This window comes from Oryx dammah, unplaced genomic scaffold, assembly GCF_014754425.2.
Source record: "Oryx dammah isolate SB20612 unplaced genomic scaffold, SCBI_Odam_1.1 HiC_scaffold_2, whole genome shotgun sequence".
NCBI lineage: Eukaryota > Metazoa > Chordata > Mammalia > Artiodactyla > Bovidae > Oryx > Oryx dammah.
Genome location: NW_024070186.1, coordinates 50,977,631 through 50,993,020, shown reverse-complemented (window position 1 = coordinate 50,993,020; position 15,390 = coordinate 50,977,631). Strand labels below are relative to the sequence as shown.

The window sequence follows — 15,390 nt, the reverse complement described above, 5'->3', positions numbered from 1 at the left end:
TTATAAATCAGGTTTCTGTGGTTCTGATTAATACCAGCACTTCTCAAATTGTATCAACTCTGGGACATCAACAAGAGTATTTTGGGACCCATAAGCCTGGGAACTATCCTCTAAAATGGCAGATTTAGCAAGGCAATGTAACTGTGCACTCTTGGCTAACAGCTTTGCTTTTAGCTATATTCCCTCATCTTGTCACAGCCTTCTTTCAACCAACAGATTTCATTACTCATAAAGACACAACATCAAAACAAGTAAGAAACACTAACTCTATCTCAGAAAACTGCAAGAAACTAAAATATGACACAAACATAATCACTTCAAGGACACAAAAAAGGGGGAGATTGTTTTTATTTTCATGCTTTTTGAAGTCCTGACATAGAAGAGATAAAGACAAATCACAGGTAAAAATTTTAAATATGCAGACAGAAAAGAAGTCACTTTAGAAAGAACAAGGCTTTATTCATAACTTCAGGATTAAGGAGTCAAATCTTAAATAGGAAAGTGTTCCATTCGGCACTTACTCAATTTCCTTATTTAGTGATATGTATAGAATTTATGAGTTGGCTCTTAGTCCTGGCATGCTCAGTTATCTTACTTATAGAAGTAGGATCTTAAAACTTCATTTTCGGAACACTTTGAAAACCAAACCAATGCTTTCCTTTCAAGGATATGAAAGGTATTTCCTATTTAAATCTGATTCATGGTTTTATAAAGAAGATCACTTATATTATTTCATCATCCATATGCTGGATTCTAACATTCTTTTTGATGGTGATGTGTTCAATGAAACAAACTTATAAAGACAGAATTCCTTCTCAATTTGTAAACCAAAATTTTAAAAGCAAAACCCTTGTAGAGACACGAAGACATTTTTATAACATAAGCAGCTACAACACTAAGCTGCTGGCACAGACCAAAACAATTAAGGAATAAATTATTATTTAACCTTTCAATACTCTGTTTGCTATATAATTTGTAAATATTTTAAATATACCTTCTTCTGCAACAAAAAGTAAGATTATCCCCAGCTTAACAGCTTTTGAAGATGTAAATATTATAAATAAAAAAAGGCAACTTTCCTATTGAATGTCCAATTATAAACTGAACCCCCAATTTTCCTATCCCAAGGATATAAAAATGATCTAAAGTAGATTAAAGTGCCCTAAACGTTCATACTAAAAATGACTTTTCATATGCTCTTCCACCAAACCAATCAATATAAAAAGAATGTAAAAGCATGTTTAGTGCTTGAAGGTTTAGGTAACCTCCAAGGAATCACAACTCGCAAGCTTTTAAAGCCAGAGCTATACAATATATGAAAATACTAATGTCTCATAAAAAAGGCAAACCAATAAACTTCTATTTGTTAATGGCCTAAATTTCAGTAATAATTCCATTCTCCATAATTTTTTATCTAAAACTTCAAAGCCATCAACTTTTTAGTTCTTCAAGTGAGCAACTGAAATAGTTGCATTTATTCAGGTTTAAAACTAAATTTCTCTTCTCTCAATGTGAAGGCACAGACAGAACAGACAGTAAAAGTATTCTGTGCAACATCCTGACCCTACAGATGTGGAAACCATATACAACATGATCTCATGTCATCATCGATTCACCTTCGCCACCAGTAGCATCTTGAGAAATGTGAAGGTCTTCAAGCATCTCAGCCAGACTAATTCGAGGTGCTCCTTCATCATCTGTGTCACTTTCCACAGGAATGGTTGAATCTAAGACAAAATATAAAGAGATCTTCAAATAAATACAAATATGGAAATACACAAATACTTGCCCTCCCCATCATGACTACTATTTAACCATATTATATCTGTAGCACTTACATCACATCCAGAGCAGGCATTTAAATATGCATTGAATGACTGAACTTGCATAAATGTATGAATAATTACCCATTTGTATAGGGGACAGCAAATTGAGGGATCATGCTAGGATGCAAATTATATAAATGTAGCAAAGTAAACAATATTTTACTGTTGTGAAAGTTTGGGGTTTTTTTTAGAGGAAAGATGGGTAAATGTTTAGAGTAGTTTTAGAACATACAAAGAAGTCGTTTATGGAATCGAAGTTTAAGATATCAAGATACTCATACTGCAGTAATTATTTATTTACAGAAGATACAACTTAAAAACTCCTTATTCACCAACCTCTATAAATGTTCACATTTTTTCTAATTGCTTCATCTTCTTCAAGATCTTCAAGGAAATCCTGGTATTGCCTACAGAAGGATAAAGAAACATTTAAGTATCTCTCCTTTACCAAAAAGTATGAAGTTAATGTCTTCTTCCTTTTCAGTATTACAAGGTAAGTGTGTTCCAAGTATTAAAATCTTTAAAAATAATAACTGAAGGTCAAATACGGATCTTAAATAAATACTGACAGGTTTCTGAAAAATATTTTCCTTCAAAATTACCTGATTAATAATAAACAATACACACTTGAATATAAGTCAAAGTCACTCAGTCATGTCTGACTCTTTGTGACCTCAATCACTATACAGGCCATGAAATTCTCCAGGCCAGAATACTAGAGTGGGTAGCCATTCTCTTCTGCAGATCTTCCCAACCCAGGGATCAAACCCAGGTCTCCCATATTCCAGGTAGATTCTTTACCAGCTAAGCCACAAGGGAAGCCCAAGAATACTGGAGTAGGTAGCCTGTTCCTTCCCCAGCAGATCTTCCTGACCCAGGAATCGACCAGGGTCTTCTGTATTGCATGCAGATTCTTTACCAACTAAACTATCAGGGAAGCCACACTTGAATATAAGGGGACATTAAATATAAGACAATGAGAAGACGCCTTCATACTTTACCCCAAAAAATGTACAGCCAAGTTGAAACACAACCATTTTTAAGATTATAGATGAAAGTCAAATATGTACTTAAAATATCTATTTAATATTATATATTTATACATACATACTTATTTTAAATTATACTATGAGACTATATTTTATAAATACTGATGTCTCCCACTCACATTTCAAGACACAACTTTATTTAAACTTTTCATTTTCGTAGATACCAATATTATTAATGTCATCATTAAGGCCACTCTTTCAATCATACAATAAATTTTTCTAGAACACAGCATCTTCATTTCTCCTTAAATTGAAAACCAGCATCTTTGGTATCAAAGAGCTGTTTTCTTTTACACTAAGTCGTAAGTACTCATTTGCTCTCTGTGATATCCACAAGGTTATCATTATACCTTGTGGATTACACTCCGGACCCACAAGAATTCATTATATTTTCAAATGAATCATCCATAACAACATTGCAATCGTCAGATCACAAATCAGGAAAAAATAACTAGATCTGTGGTAAAGGTCATTATATCTGCTCATCCTGATCCAAACACATATTGATAAGAAAACAAAATTAATATTGAGTGCAAGAAGCAACCGTGTGGTAACTATTTCTTGATGATATAAAAACCATAAAGATTTATCAAAAGGATTTAAGACAACATAAAAAGTATAAACGAAGTGGGACCTTTCATCATCTGTATCCATGTTTTCTCTATCTCTTGCAAGCTCTTTCAGTTTCCAGTTCCTACGACGCTGACGTTTGGTACGGTCATAGCTCTTCTTGATTAATACCTAAAGAAATATTTGCAAAATTACAAAAAATGGGAACTAAGTAACAGGACCTCAAAAGCCAATAAAATTTTTTAAATGAAAGGTTATGGGAATGTCAGAAAGACCGCCAACTGGTGATAGTAGTTATACCTCAAAGGAAAGGAGTACAGATCAAGAAGCAGTGTCAGAACTTTCAATATTTTTATTAATGCACTTAATATTTTATGAGACTGCATTTAGCCTTATGTTTATAACTGCTAAATTTACTAACTGAAATTTTCCAGTGACTGAGACTTCTTTATATTAAAAATTTAATGCTTCTGGTGGTTTTTCCTTCTGTTACATCAAAGTTCAGTTTTCTGCCACCATTCATGTAAGTTATTCTGAAACATTATCAAAGGAAGACAATTTTTCTCCCTCATATTCCTACTAATAAATACTTATAGGCTACATATATATATTCACAACTATATATCCTAGAACAATTTAATAAAGTGAGGATAAAATAATTTCACAAATTCTTGTAAGACCATTTTAATCTTCTCTTTATGACCTCTTTGAGAAATACCAATTTAGACTTACACCTAAACCATGTTTCTATTTCCTAATTTATTAATTAATAAAAACACAATTGGGTGATGAGGAGGGGAGTCCTTCTTATGCCATGACTTGATTTCTGCCCACAGCTAAAGAGATTGATATTTATTTTAAAACATTAAGGTAAGCAAGCAGGAGATAGCCTTTCACATTTCACACTCACTGTTGCTCCTGATTCTTATAAACTCATGTCAAAAATTACCTTTTTTTTTTTTTTGCAGAAGTAACATCCTTTCTCTTAAGACTTAATACTGTGAAGATTATTTTCAACTAGTAATTATATTCAAACCTGAATGATGGTGTTAACTTTAAATGCCTTCTTAACAATACATGAGGGACTTTCCTGGCAGTGGTTAAGACTCCACGCTTCCACTGTAGGAAGCACGGGCTCGATTGCTGGTCAGGGAACTAATAAGATCTATCTGAGCTGCCACCAAAAAATGAAGAAAAAAGGCATGAAATAAACTGAGCCTAAAAGAATGAACAGAATAAAGGTCATCATTTTTAGCTGTAAATTTATTTTTGCTCTATAGATACTATCAAGCAATTTGACAGAACGAAAATTTGGTAAGAGAAAACAAAAAACTCAATAAATCTTGGATTTTGAGATTATCAAAGAATAATCTTACATAAAGATTTTGCTATTATAACTTAACTGCAATTTCAAAAGAAATCTCTAAGTTTACTATTTTCAAAAAATGAGAACTCGTGCATCTTCCCCATAAGTTACATTAATCCCCATCAACACAAGAAAAAGGGAAAAATCTAAAGCCTTACCACATCTGGGACTCTATCTGATTTCATTTTGTTGACATGCTCATCATTTAAGTTACAGTTGACCAAATCAAACCTGAAATGAAAACAATGAAACAATGACACACTTACTCTTTCGTGTTGTTTTATAAATGATCACCTAACAGTTCCTCCTAAGATCAAGCATTTAATATGCTTTCCCACTTCCGAATTTGTGCAGTAAATAGGCTTCTACAGATCACAGTAAAGATAATAATGCATTCTATCTCTGAGTTTCACAAGTCATCCACTATTGCCCATCTTACCATACTCTTGTAAAAGAACAAAACAGATATATATCAGTCTAATGTAAGGATTCAGTTAGATGGCTCCATTTCATTTATAAACAACAAAAACAAAACACCCTTCATTCTCCAGGAAAAAGAACTGAAACCCCAAGAGCAAAAGTAATGTCTAAGGCAAGCTTATTACGTTCTGCATCAGAATGGGCTATCCTACGCCCATAAAGACCCCTTACATATATAGCTGCCATATTTTAACAGTGAAATTTATTTAAACAACAGCATATGCCTAACAAAAAACCACTTGCTCCCCAGAAAACTATACAGATAATCTTATCATACAATTTCAGGGGTCAATTAATTACTCAAAATCTTGTAACAAATGACTCTAAGATAATGGCCAAAATGGAATAATTATAAGCTTCTGTCCAATCAGTAATTTATTTATCAATAATAAAGTGAGCTATATAGCTCCTAAGAATTCTTAAGTTCTTTTTAGGATAAACAACTTTATTTTAGACAGCTCTGCTGGCTCCCAGAGAAAATTTGCAATGCTAGTGGGCAGTTTAAAATAATATAAAATAATACAAACCCCAACACCAGGTCTCCAGGATTTAGAAGATGTCCCAAATGAGTGCGACAAAAATACTGTTTATCTGTATTCATTTCAGATGTTTTCTGTACCCAGACTTCCCCGAGGGTATGCTTAACAGGGAAGAAAATGAACTCTTCAATAATCTAGGCATAACTTAAAAAGCATCTCATAGAAAAGTTAAATACAATGTTGATTTTGGTTTCTGATTTTCATTTTAAATTAAAAGTGTTTGACTTTCCAGACCTCTGAAACACTGTCAAAATTAACCAATTACTGAACTATGAGTACAGAAAAACTCATAAGTAATTCGTAAAATAAATATTTTTGTTAAGATTTTATTCAAGGCTTCTAGAAAACATTAACATTGTCACCTAAAAGCAGACACATATATAGAACTTTCAAAAGAAATGTATTCACAGGGAGATCACTCAACAAAGATTGAGCAGAAAGAATAAAGTACGTGCATCCACGCGTGTGCTGTCACGTACAACTCTTTGCGATCCCAGAGACTGCAGCCCACCCATGGGGCTCCACTGCCCATGGGATGGCCAGGCAAGAAACCTGGAGTGGGGTGCCACTTCCTTCTCCAGGAAATCTTCCCAGCCCTGCATCTCCTACATTGGCAGGTAGATTCTTCACCACTGCACACCTGGGAAGCCACCTACTAAAAATGCAGGGGAATCTTCATGTAAATACAGCAAATATCTTAAGTAACACCTCTGTTTTACACATATGGTTAAAAACACCAGAGTTCATAGAAAATAATCTAACAATCCCAGCAGCACCACTGCCACAACAGCACCCAAATCCTCATCAAATTAATTTTCTGAATGTCTACTATTTTGAGGCATAACTTTTTAAAAAAACTACCATGGAAACATCATCTCAAGTTTGAACTTTTTAAGCAAAAAACCACTAAAGGCCCTTTCCAACATGGAATTTTACAAGCAATTGTAAATGACATTTCAAATTTCCTGGCTGAATTAAGTATAGCCATGCCAATACCTTTTACTAACAAAAACAAACCCAAGTAAAATGGGCTTCAGAGCAAAACACTAAGAATTATAGGTAGAATTAACGAATCTCAAAGAGGTAAAAAGAAGAGGAAAAAACTGAAGTTACAGACAGGTTCCAGATTTAGGGGAAAACTGGGGGGAGGGGGGAAGCAAATTACCAGGCAAAGACTAAATTCTAATAATGTATTTTCTGAAAACAAAAAAAACCCATAAATCTAGCTTTATATATGCTGGAGAAGAAATGGTGGTGTTTAAATGGTAAGTGTTTGCTCTTAAATACTACTTTCAAAGTAGAAGAAATAGGACTGACATGCTTGAAGAAATATCTGATTTCAGATACTGGGGTAAGACCTACACAATGTGATTTTAGAACACCTAAATGTTGTGGTGTTATCCCAAAACCTAAGGATGCTTTCAAAGACTAGTAAAGAAAGTCATGTCAAAGGATATAAGAATACACCTATGGCTATTAAGAAACTGAGTCAATAATTAATAATCTTTCAAAACAGAAAGCATCAGGCCCTGATGGATTCACTGGTGAATTCTAGCAAACATTTAAGGGAGATATACCATTCCTCTAGAATCTTCTCCAGAAGGTAGAAGCAAAGGGAACACTTCCTAACTCATCGACAAGCCCAACATTACCATAAAATCAATACCAGACAAAGACATTACAAGGAAAGTAAACTAGATTTAAGTAACATAGATTTAAAACTCCTCAAATATAAAAGAACTGTACACCATTACCAAGTGGAATTTAACATATGTATGCAAGGCTAGTTCAACATTTGAAAATCAAGTTAATGGAGCTCATCAGTCATTAACAACAGGCTAAAAACAAAACAAAACAAAAATCACACAATGATATCAATAGATAAAAAGCATTTGACAAAATCCAACACTTATTCATGATAAAAACTCTCAGTAAACTAGAAATAGAGGGGAAACTTCCTTCACTTGATAAGGAGTATCTATTTAAAAATTACAACTAACATTATACTTAATGGTCAGAAACTTGGGAGTTTTCTCTTTAAGTCCCCTCTCACTACTCATTTGCAATATCCTACTGGAAACCCTAGCTAATACAAAAGATAAGGAAATGAAAGGTATATAGACCGGGAAGGTGAAAATAAAATGATCTTTGCAGATGACACGGTCATCTACACAGAAAACTTAAATGGACCAAAAAGCTCCTGAATATATATAGCAAGGTTACAGGATACAAGGTTATAAATGAAAGTCATTTTCCTGTTTACCAATATAAAAAATGATACTTGAAATGTTAAAACACCATTTACATTAGCACCCAAAAATGAGATACTTAAGTCTAACAAACTATGTATAAGATCTGTATGCAGAAAACTACAAAACTCTCATGAACAAAATCAAAGAACTAAAACACAAAGATGTTACATGTTCACAGACAAGAAAACTCAATATTGTCAAGATTTAAGTCTGCCCAACCTGACCTACAGATTTATGCAATTCTGATAAAAATCCCATGTTAAGCCACATAGGTATAATACACAACATAAAGAAAACAGTCAGTCATACTGTAATACCTTCGTATGGTGACAGATGGTAACTAGACTTACCATGGTGATCATTTCACAATATTATGCAAATATCAAACCACTTGTACATAGAAAATAAACTACTGGACATCAACTACGTTTCCAATTTTTAAAGATCCCAATAGGATATTTTTGTGGGTATCAACAACTGATTTTAAAGTTTAAATAGATAAGCAAAAGATCCTGAATAGTCAACAAGATTTTGAAGGAGAAGAATAAAGTTGTAGGAATGACACTACCTAACTTTAAGACTTACTATACTCCTACAGTAATCAAGGCAGTGTGGTACTGACAAAAGAATAAACAAACAGATCAGTGGAACAAAATAGAGTCCAGAAGTGTACCCACATAAATACAGTCAACTGATCTTTGACAAGGGAGCAAAGGCAATACAATGGAGCAAAGACAGTCTTTTCAACAAATGGTGCTTGATCAACTGGATGCGTGCATGCCAGTTGGCTTTAGTCATATCCGACTCTTCGCAACCCTATGGACCATAGCCCGCCAGGCTCCTCTCTCCACAGGATTCTCTAGGCAAGTATGCTGGAGTGGGGTGCCATGCCCTCCTCCAGGGGATCTTCCCGACCCAGGGATCAAACTCATGTCTCCTGCAACTCTGGCACTGTAGGGAGATTCTTTACTGCTGAGTCACCAGGAAAGCCCAATCAACTGAATATTGGCATGCAAAAAAAAAAAAAGTCAATCTAGACACAAACCTTACATCTTCCACAAAAACTAACTCAAAATGGATCATAGACCTAAGTGGAAAACACACAACTATAAAACTCCTAGAAGATAACAAAAGAAAAAAATCTAGCTGACCTTGGGTTTGGCAATGACTTTGTAAGTAAAACAAAGGCAGGATCCATGAAAGAACAGTTGATAAACTGAACTTCATTAAATTAGAAACTTCTGCTCTATGAAAGACAATGTCAAGAGAATAAGATAAATTATACTCGGAGAAAATATTTCCAGAAAACACATCTAACAAAGGACATCATCCAAAATATATAAATAACTCTTAAAACTCAAAAATAAGAAAAAAACAATATGATTTTAAAAAATGGGCCAAAGACATTAACAGACAACTCACAAAAGAAGACATACAGAGAGCAGATAAGCATGAGCAAATACTCCTCGTCATGCGTTATCAGGGAAATATAAATTGACAATGAGATACTATCATATAGCTATTAGGATGGCCCAAATCCTAAACACAGATAAACCCAAAATCCTGACACCACCAAATGCTGGTGAAGATGTGGAGTAACAGGAACTCTCATACACTGCTAGTGGGAGTGCAAAATGATACCATCACTCTGGAAGGCACTTCGGTGGTTCCTTACAGAATTAAATATGTTCCTTGGTACTTACCCAAAGAAGCTGAAAACTCATGTCCACACAAAAACATGCAAAGGAATGTTTACAATAACTTACTCATAACTGCCAAAACTTGGAAGCAACCAATATGTCCTTCAGTAGGTGAATGAGTAAACTGTGGGATATCAAGATAATACTTTGCACTTTAAAAAAAAAGCTATTAAGCCAAGACACGGAGGAACCTTAAACACACATTACTAAGTGAAAGAATCCAATATAAAAAGAATATACAAGTCCAATAGGAGAAGACTATATGACATTCTGGAAAAGGCAAAACTATACAGACAGTATTTAAAAAAAAAAAAAAACAGTGATTGCCAGGGGTTAGGAGGGAGTAGAAAATGCATAGTCAGAGCACAACACATTCTAAGGGGAATGAAAATATCCTGCATGACACTATAATGATGGATACACATTTGTCCAAACTCATAGTACAATACTAAGAGTGAATTGCAATGTCAAATATGTAATCATTTTGTGTGATTATAACATGTCAACATGGACATAAATTGTATGTCCATAAATCTATTCATAAATTGTAACAAATGTACCACTCTTTTGGTGGGAGAAAGGCAATGACAACGTAGGAGGCCACCGATGTGTGGAGGCAAGGGGTATACAGGAAATCTTTTATCTCCTCTTAATTTTGATATGAACCTAAAACTGCTGTAAAAAAAATCTTTCTCCAGGCTATCTCGACCAAGGGATTGAACCCTGGTCTCCTGCATTGCAGGTGGATCCTTTATCATCTGAGGTACCTGGAAAGCCCCCCCAACCCCCAAAAAAGTAAAAGTTATTAAAAAAAAAAAAAAACTTTTTTAAAAGACAGAAACCATTCTGAAGAGGCTCCTACTGGCTACATTTGAGGTAATCTGAGTAGAAGGGAGGGAGGCAGTGAGGGAAGGAAGGAGGAGGGAGAAGGCAGGAACAAAGGGAAATATTAAAAAATTTCAACAGGGAAAACTGGCTATCAAACAATCAAACATTACTTGCCTCTTGATATATCACAAAAGGTACATATCATCACCTCTGAAATGTTGTGACAAAATAAAAAAAATTAACCTAAATTTAAATGAGAATTCAGATCCACTTTTAAAGGAAATACAAGAGATTACAAAGCAAGTTAAATAACATCATGAGAAAATGAGAATATAAATCCACAAAATAAATGGCCTAGTTGCCTTAGAAAGTTGGTATCATAAAAAAAATAAATTAGAAAAAAGAGCAGGTACTATTATTAATATTTAAGAGGTACAATATTCAAATTTAATGTACAGTCAGTCCCCAGATAGGTACTGGTTTGAACAAACCATAAAAGACACTTTGGGACAAATGAAGAAATTTGGCAAGCTATATACTTGATATGTATGATAATACTTTTATTATGTAGCAAATGTTTCTAGGTTTTACAGATGCATATTGAAGCATTCAGTATTTAGTGATAATATATATACATTTAATTCAAAATGTTTGATATTTTTTAAAAAGTGAAAGAGGGTTAAGCTTCTCATTTGCTCCTTCTATACCATTTGCTCCTTCTATACCATTTGCTCCTTCTATACAAAAAGTAAAAGAAATACTTTTTCATAATAACATTTTAATATTAAAGAGAAAGAATTAACTTACCAGACAGTTTAAGTCTGATAGTTTTCACCACAATGGCCACATGTTAAAATCAAATAGCATACAAACACAAAACGCAGTTTTAACTGTATGTGGTGTTAGCTTATTTGGAACCACATTTTGGAATTACTAACAAATTAAAATAATAAAAAAAAAGAGTGAGAGAGGGAAACTAAAACAGTAAGTTAGGATTAGGGGAAGGTGAACAGGATGGAACTTACCTTTTTAGATATCATTCCAGCACCTGCACTGCGTTTTATATCTCGGACTATGCTGCATTCCATAACAATAAACTCCTCCAGTTGTTTGGGATGGCATAAACTATTAAAAGGGTGACTCCAGAAAGTGTTCCCATCGATATCTGCAACTAAGAGGAAACACAGAACATTAAAGAATGAAAGAACTGAAGTATTTCAAAAGCCATCAGATGTGTTAACTAGGAAGAAGTTGATACACTGAAACGGGAATCATCAGGTCAACAGAAACCAGAATGGTAACTCACACTGCAGGGGAAATCAACCCCAAATTTCCCAGAGAGTAAGAGAAATACCAGGTGTCAAAAATATCTTAAGTAGCTACTAACAAGTACCTTTAAAATAAGATCAGATCCAATCAGTTGTATAGCTGTTTCAGTGCTGGCATTTTATTTGACACATTATCAGCCATCTTAGGTGTTTAGATTATGGGAAATAAATTTCTACCTGACAGATGTTCATCCCAATACTGCAAACAGAATTTTGACTGAGAATTCTAATTGATAAGGATAATAAATGACTTTCTAGAAAATATCAAAATAAATTCAATGTTTTATAAAAGAAAACTTGTATTACAGTAAACACATGAAAAAGATCAAGTAGGTGATGCAACCAAGTACTGAGAGACACCTATCAATACAGGATCTTCTTTTAAGTCAAATGTTCCAAACTTTAAAACATATGCTCTACACTAAAATTTGATAATGAACTTAAATAATTAGTCATAAAAAATGAAAGAGGTAAATAAGTCCAGTTCAGTAAAAATAATGGGATAAGACTAATAAAAACTTAAAAATTCAAAGAAATTTTTCTTCAGAGAAAAAAAAAAATACAAGGGCAACTTACCAAAAGGGTTACAAAAATTCCAGTGTTTTAAACACTGTACAGTATTAATTTTAACTAATTTTTTAAAACAATATTACTGAGAATACTTGATAAAATTAACATTAACAAATTATTACTGCTTTTTAAATACAAGTGTCAAGGCAGTTTCTAAAGCTTACCTTGTAGGGTATTTGGATCTATGAGGTGGATGACACTCGTTACTCGAATACACACACAAATCTGGTTCATGTTTCCCAGACTTTGTGCCAGTTTTGGAGACAGACAAACAACATTATCCTAGGAATAAGAACTAACATTTAGTGTGAAGCAAATTTTAAGTAGGAGTCTTTGATAAACACCATCAATGTAAACCTGATCAAAGTGAATTTGATCAAATCAAAACATCATTTTTAATTCTATGTATCAACAAATGGCTTAAGAGAATCAGACCTTGCAGAAACAGAAAATAAGCTGTACCTTCTTAGATGGAGATAACTGTCTTAATAAAATGGCTTTAAAAAGTATTTTAAAGATCCTAGTCACCAAGCTGTTTAGTTCATTTCAATTTTATTGAAGTGTGAATGCTTGCTTATTATTCTGTGTTAATATAGTGTGACTTCATTTACTCTCCATAAAAATTTCAGAGAAGCCGTATGTTCCTCCTTCTTGTCTACATGTACCAATGTGTAATCAAAGATCTAATGTCCCCCCAAGAGCACATATGCCTATGTGTGCACCAGGACATACTAACACCAATGTGGCTATCTGTTTTTAAGCAGTTATTAAAATATAAAAGGGATCTGGATTATATTTTAAGCTGTATCTATTTACAATCATAGGCTCCCTCACTGAAAGGACATTCTGTACATCCTTACTGGTACCTAGCTCAGTCCTTTTTTTTCCCTGAAACTTACTAAGATTCTCCAAAGATTAATGGAAAAACTTCTTTACACTCTGTATTCATTCAGATACCTATATGAATCACTGAAAGCACTTAATACACAAGGCCTAAATATGTCCTCTCACCTAGATTCACTGTTTAAACTGGGGGTCTGCAAAATAAGACCCTGAGGCAAATATTTGTAAATAAAGTTTTGCTGGAACACAGCCTCAGCCCCAGAGAAGGCAATGGCAACCCACTCCAGTACTCTTGCCTGGAAAATCCCATGGACAGAGGAGCCAGGAAGGCTGCAGTCCATGGGGTCGCTGAGGGTCAGACATGACTGAGCGACTTCACTTTCACTTTTTACTTTCACACACTGGAGAAGGAAATGGCAACCCACTCCAGTATTCTTGCCTGGAGAATCCCAGGGACAGGGGAGCCTGGTGGGCTGCCGTCTCTGGGGTCGCACAGAGTTGGGCACGACTGAAGTGACTTAGCAGCAGTAGCAGCAGCCTCAGCCCTTCATTTACATATTATCTATGGTCAATTTTGTGCAACAACAGCACAGCTGAGTAGTTGCAAAACAGATTATATAACCTAAAAACTGCAACTATTTACTATCTGGCTGTTTACAAAAAAAATGTGCTGACTCTGTTTAAGCCATCATTTCATGGTACTGTACTAAATCATAATTAGTGATTACAGATTTAAAGCCTTACAGTCACAGACCTAGGTACAAATCCTGGCTTCCTTTTGTTGTTAACTTTGGGCAAATCATCTAACCTCTCCAAGCATCAGTTTACTCATCTTCAGAATGATGGTATGATTCACTCCAGTTGTTATGAGACTAAACAGGTGAAACATACTTAAGTACTCAGAAGGTACCTTTATGTAGAATGCTCACAATAAATTATAGCACTTATCATTATTAGTGATTTAAACATGGACATGTAAGTTCCTATGTAGTAGAGACATCTAGGACACAGTCCTTAATAACAGTCTTCTATACAAAAGATGCCAATAATTTTTTGTTGAATTTTAATTCATTTATATTTTTTGAAGCAGAGTTTTACCTTAGTACAACTAATGAAATGACAATTTTTGTCTTTAGTAAAAGAGATCAGATTTGGAACTACCAGAAGTGGTGGGGGTGTAGGCAAGGGGAAAGAAGAATTGGATGACTGTAGTCAAAAGGCACAAACTTCCAGTTACAAGATCAATGACTATGAAGGATATAATGTACAACATGATAAATATAATTAACACATCTTTATGTTATGTATGAAAGTTGTGAGAGAGTAAATCCTAAGTTCTTATGAGGAGAAAAATATTTCCTTTCTAATTTAATTTTATATCTATATAAAATAATGGTCATTAAAAAATGATAATCTATATCTTAAGTATTATTCAGATATTTTTAAAATCACAAAAATAATTCAATGCTCTCCTTCCATAATATTCTTTAATTTTATCATGCCAAAATCCAGTTTGCGCACATTCCACAAAGTGGCTCACTGATAAGTAATTTCCTATATTCAAAGTTTCATAGAATTATCATGTGTCCACTAGGACTGCAAAGTGTAAGGAATATATGCCTTAAAAACTGCAATGAGGCCTTTTAATTAGTATACCAAAAATTTATAATTTTAAGCATGATTACTCTTAAATCTTTTTAACCTAAAATGTGTCAGAAATCATTAAGAAGTTATTCTAAATGTTTAACCAATCCCAGAAGGAAATCAGGAGCTAATAATTACATATAAACCAATTAAGGACATGGATTAATTAAATGAGAAAAAGTACCTTGCATATTGGAACAATTTCCACAGAAAAAGTGCTTTTGTAATTGTATGTATTACTATGGATATCCTGAGAGATCAGTCTCTGTGAAGCTTTGTATCTGTTAAGAGAAAAAGTTAACCATCACAAAAAGGCAAAGGTCTTTATTTGTCTAATCTTGGGAATATAAATTTTCATTAAATCATCACTGTCCAAGGTCTGAAACAGCTCCCTG

The 15,390-nt window shown here is 33.9% G+C and overlaps 1 protein-coding gene across 1 annotated transcript in view; it reads right to left on the bottom strand.

The window, feature by feature from the left end:
- Positions 1-316: 316 nt before the first annotated feature.
- NMD3 (NMD3 ribosome export adaptor) overlaps positions 317-15,390 on the bottom strand; it is a 34,470-nt gene continuing 19,396 nt past the window's right edge. The window contains exons 9-16 of the mRNA XM_040248060.1: positions 15,180-15,276; positions 12,673-12,790; positions 11,636-11,781; positions 5,819-5,931; positions 4,970-5,042; positions 3,510-3,616; positions 2,163-2,233; positions 317-1,727 (exon numbers count right to left, since the gene is read on the bottom strand). Coding sequence (XP_040103994.1) covers positions 1,597-1,727; positions 2,163-2,233; positions 3,510-3,616; positions 4,970-5,042; positions 5,819-5,931; positions 11,636-11,781; positions 12,673-12,790; positions 15,180-15,276 — 856 coding nt within the window. The 3' untranslated portion in view covers positions 317-1,596. The remainder of the gene's footprint in view (positions 1,728-2,162; positions 2,234-3,509; positions 3,617-4,969; positions 5,043-5,818; positions 5,932-11,635; positions 11,782-12,672; positions 12,791-15,179; positions 15,277-15,390) is intronic.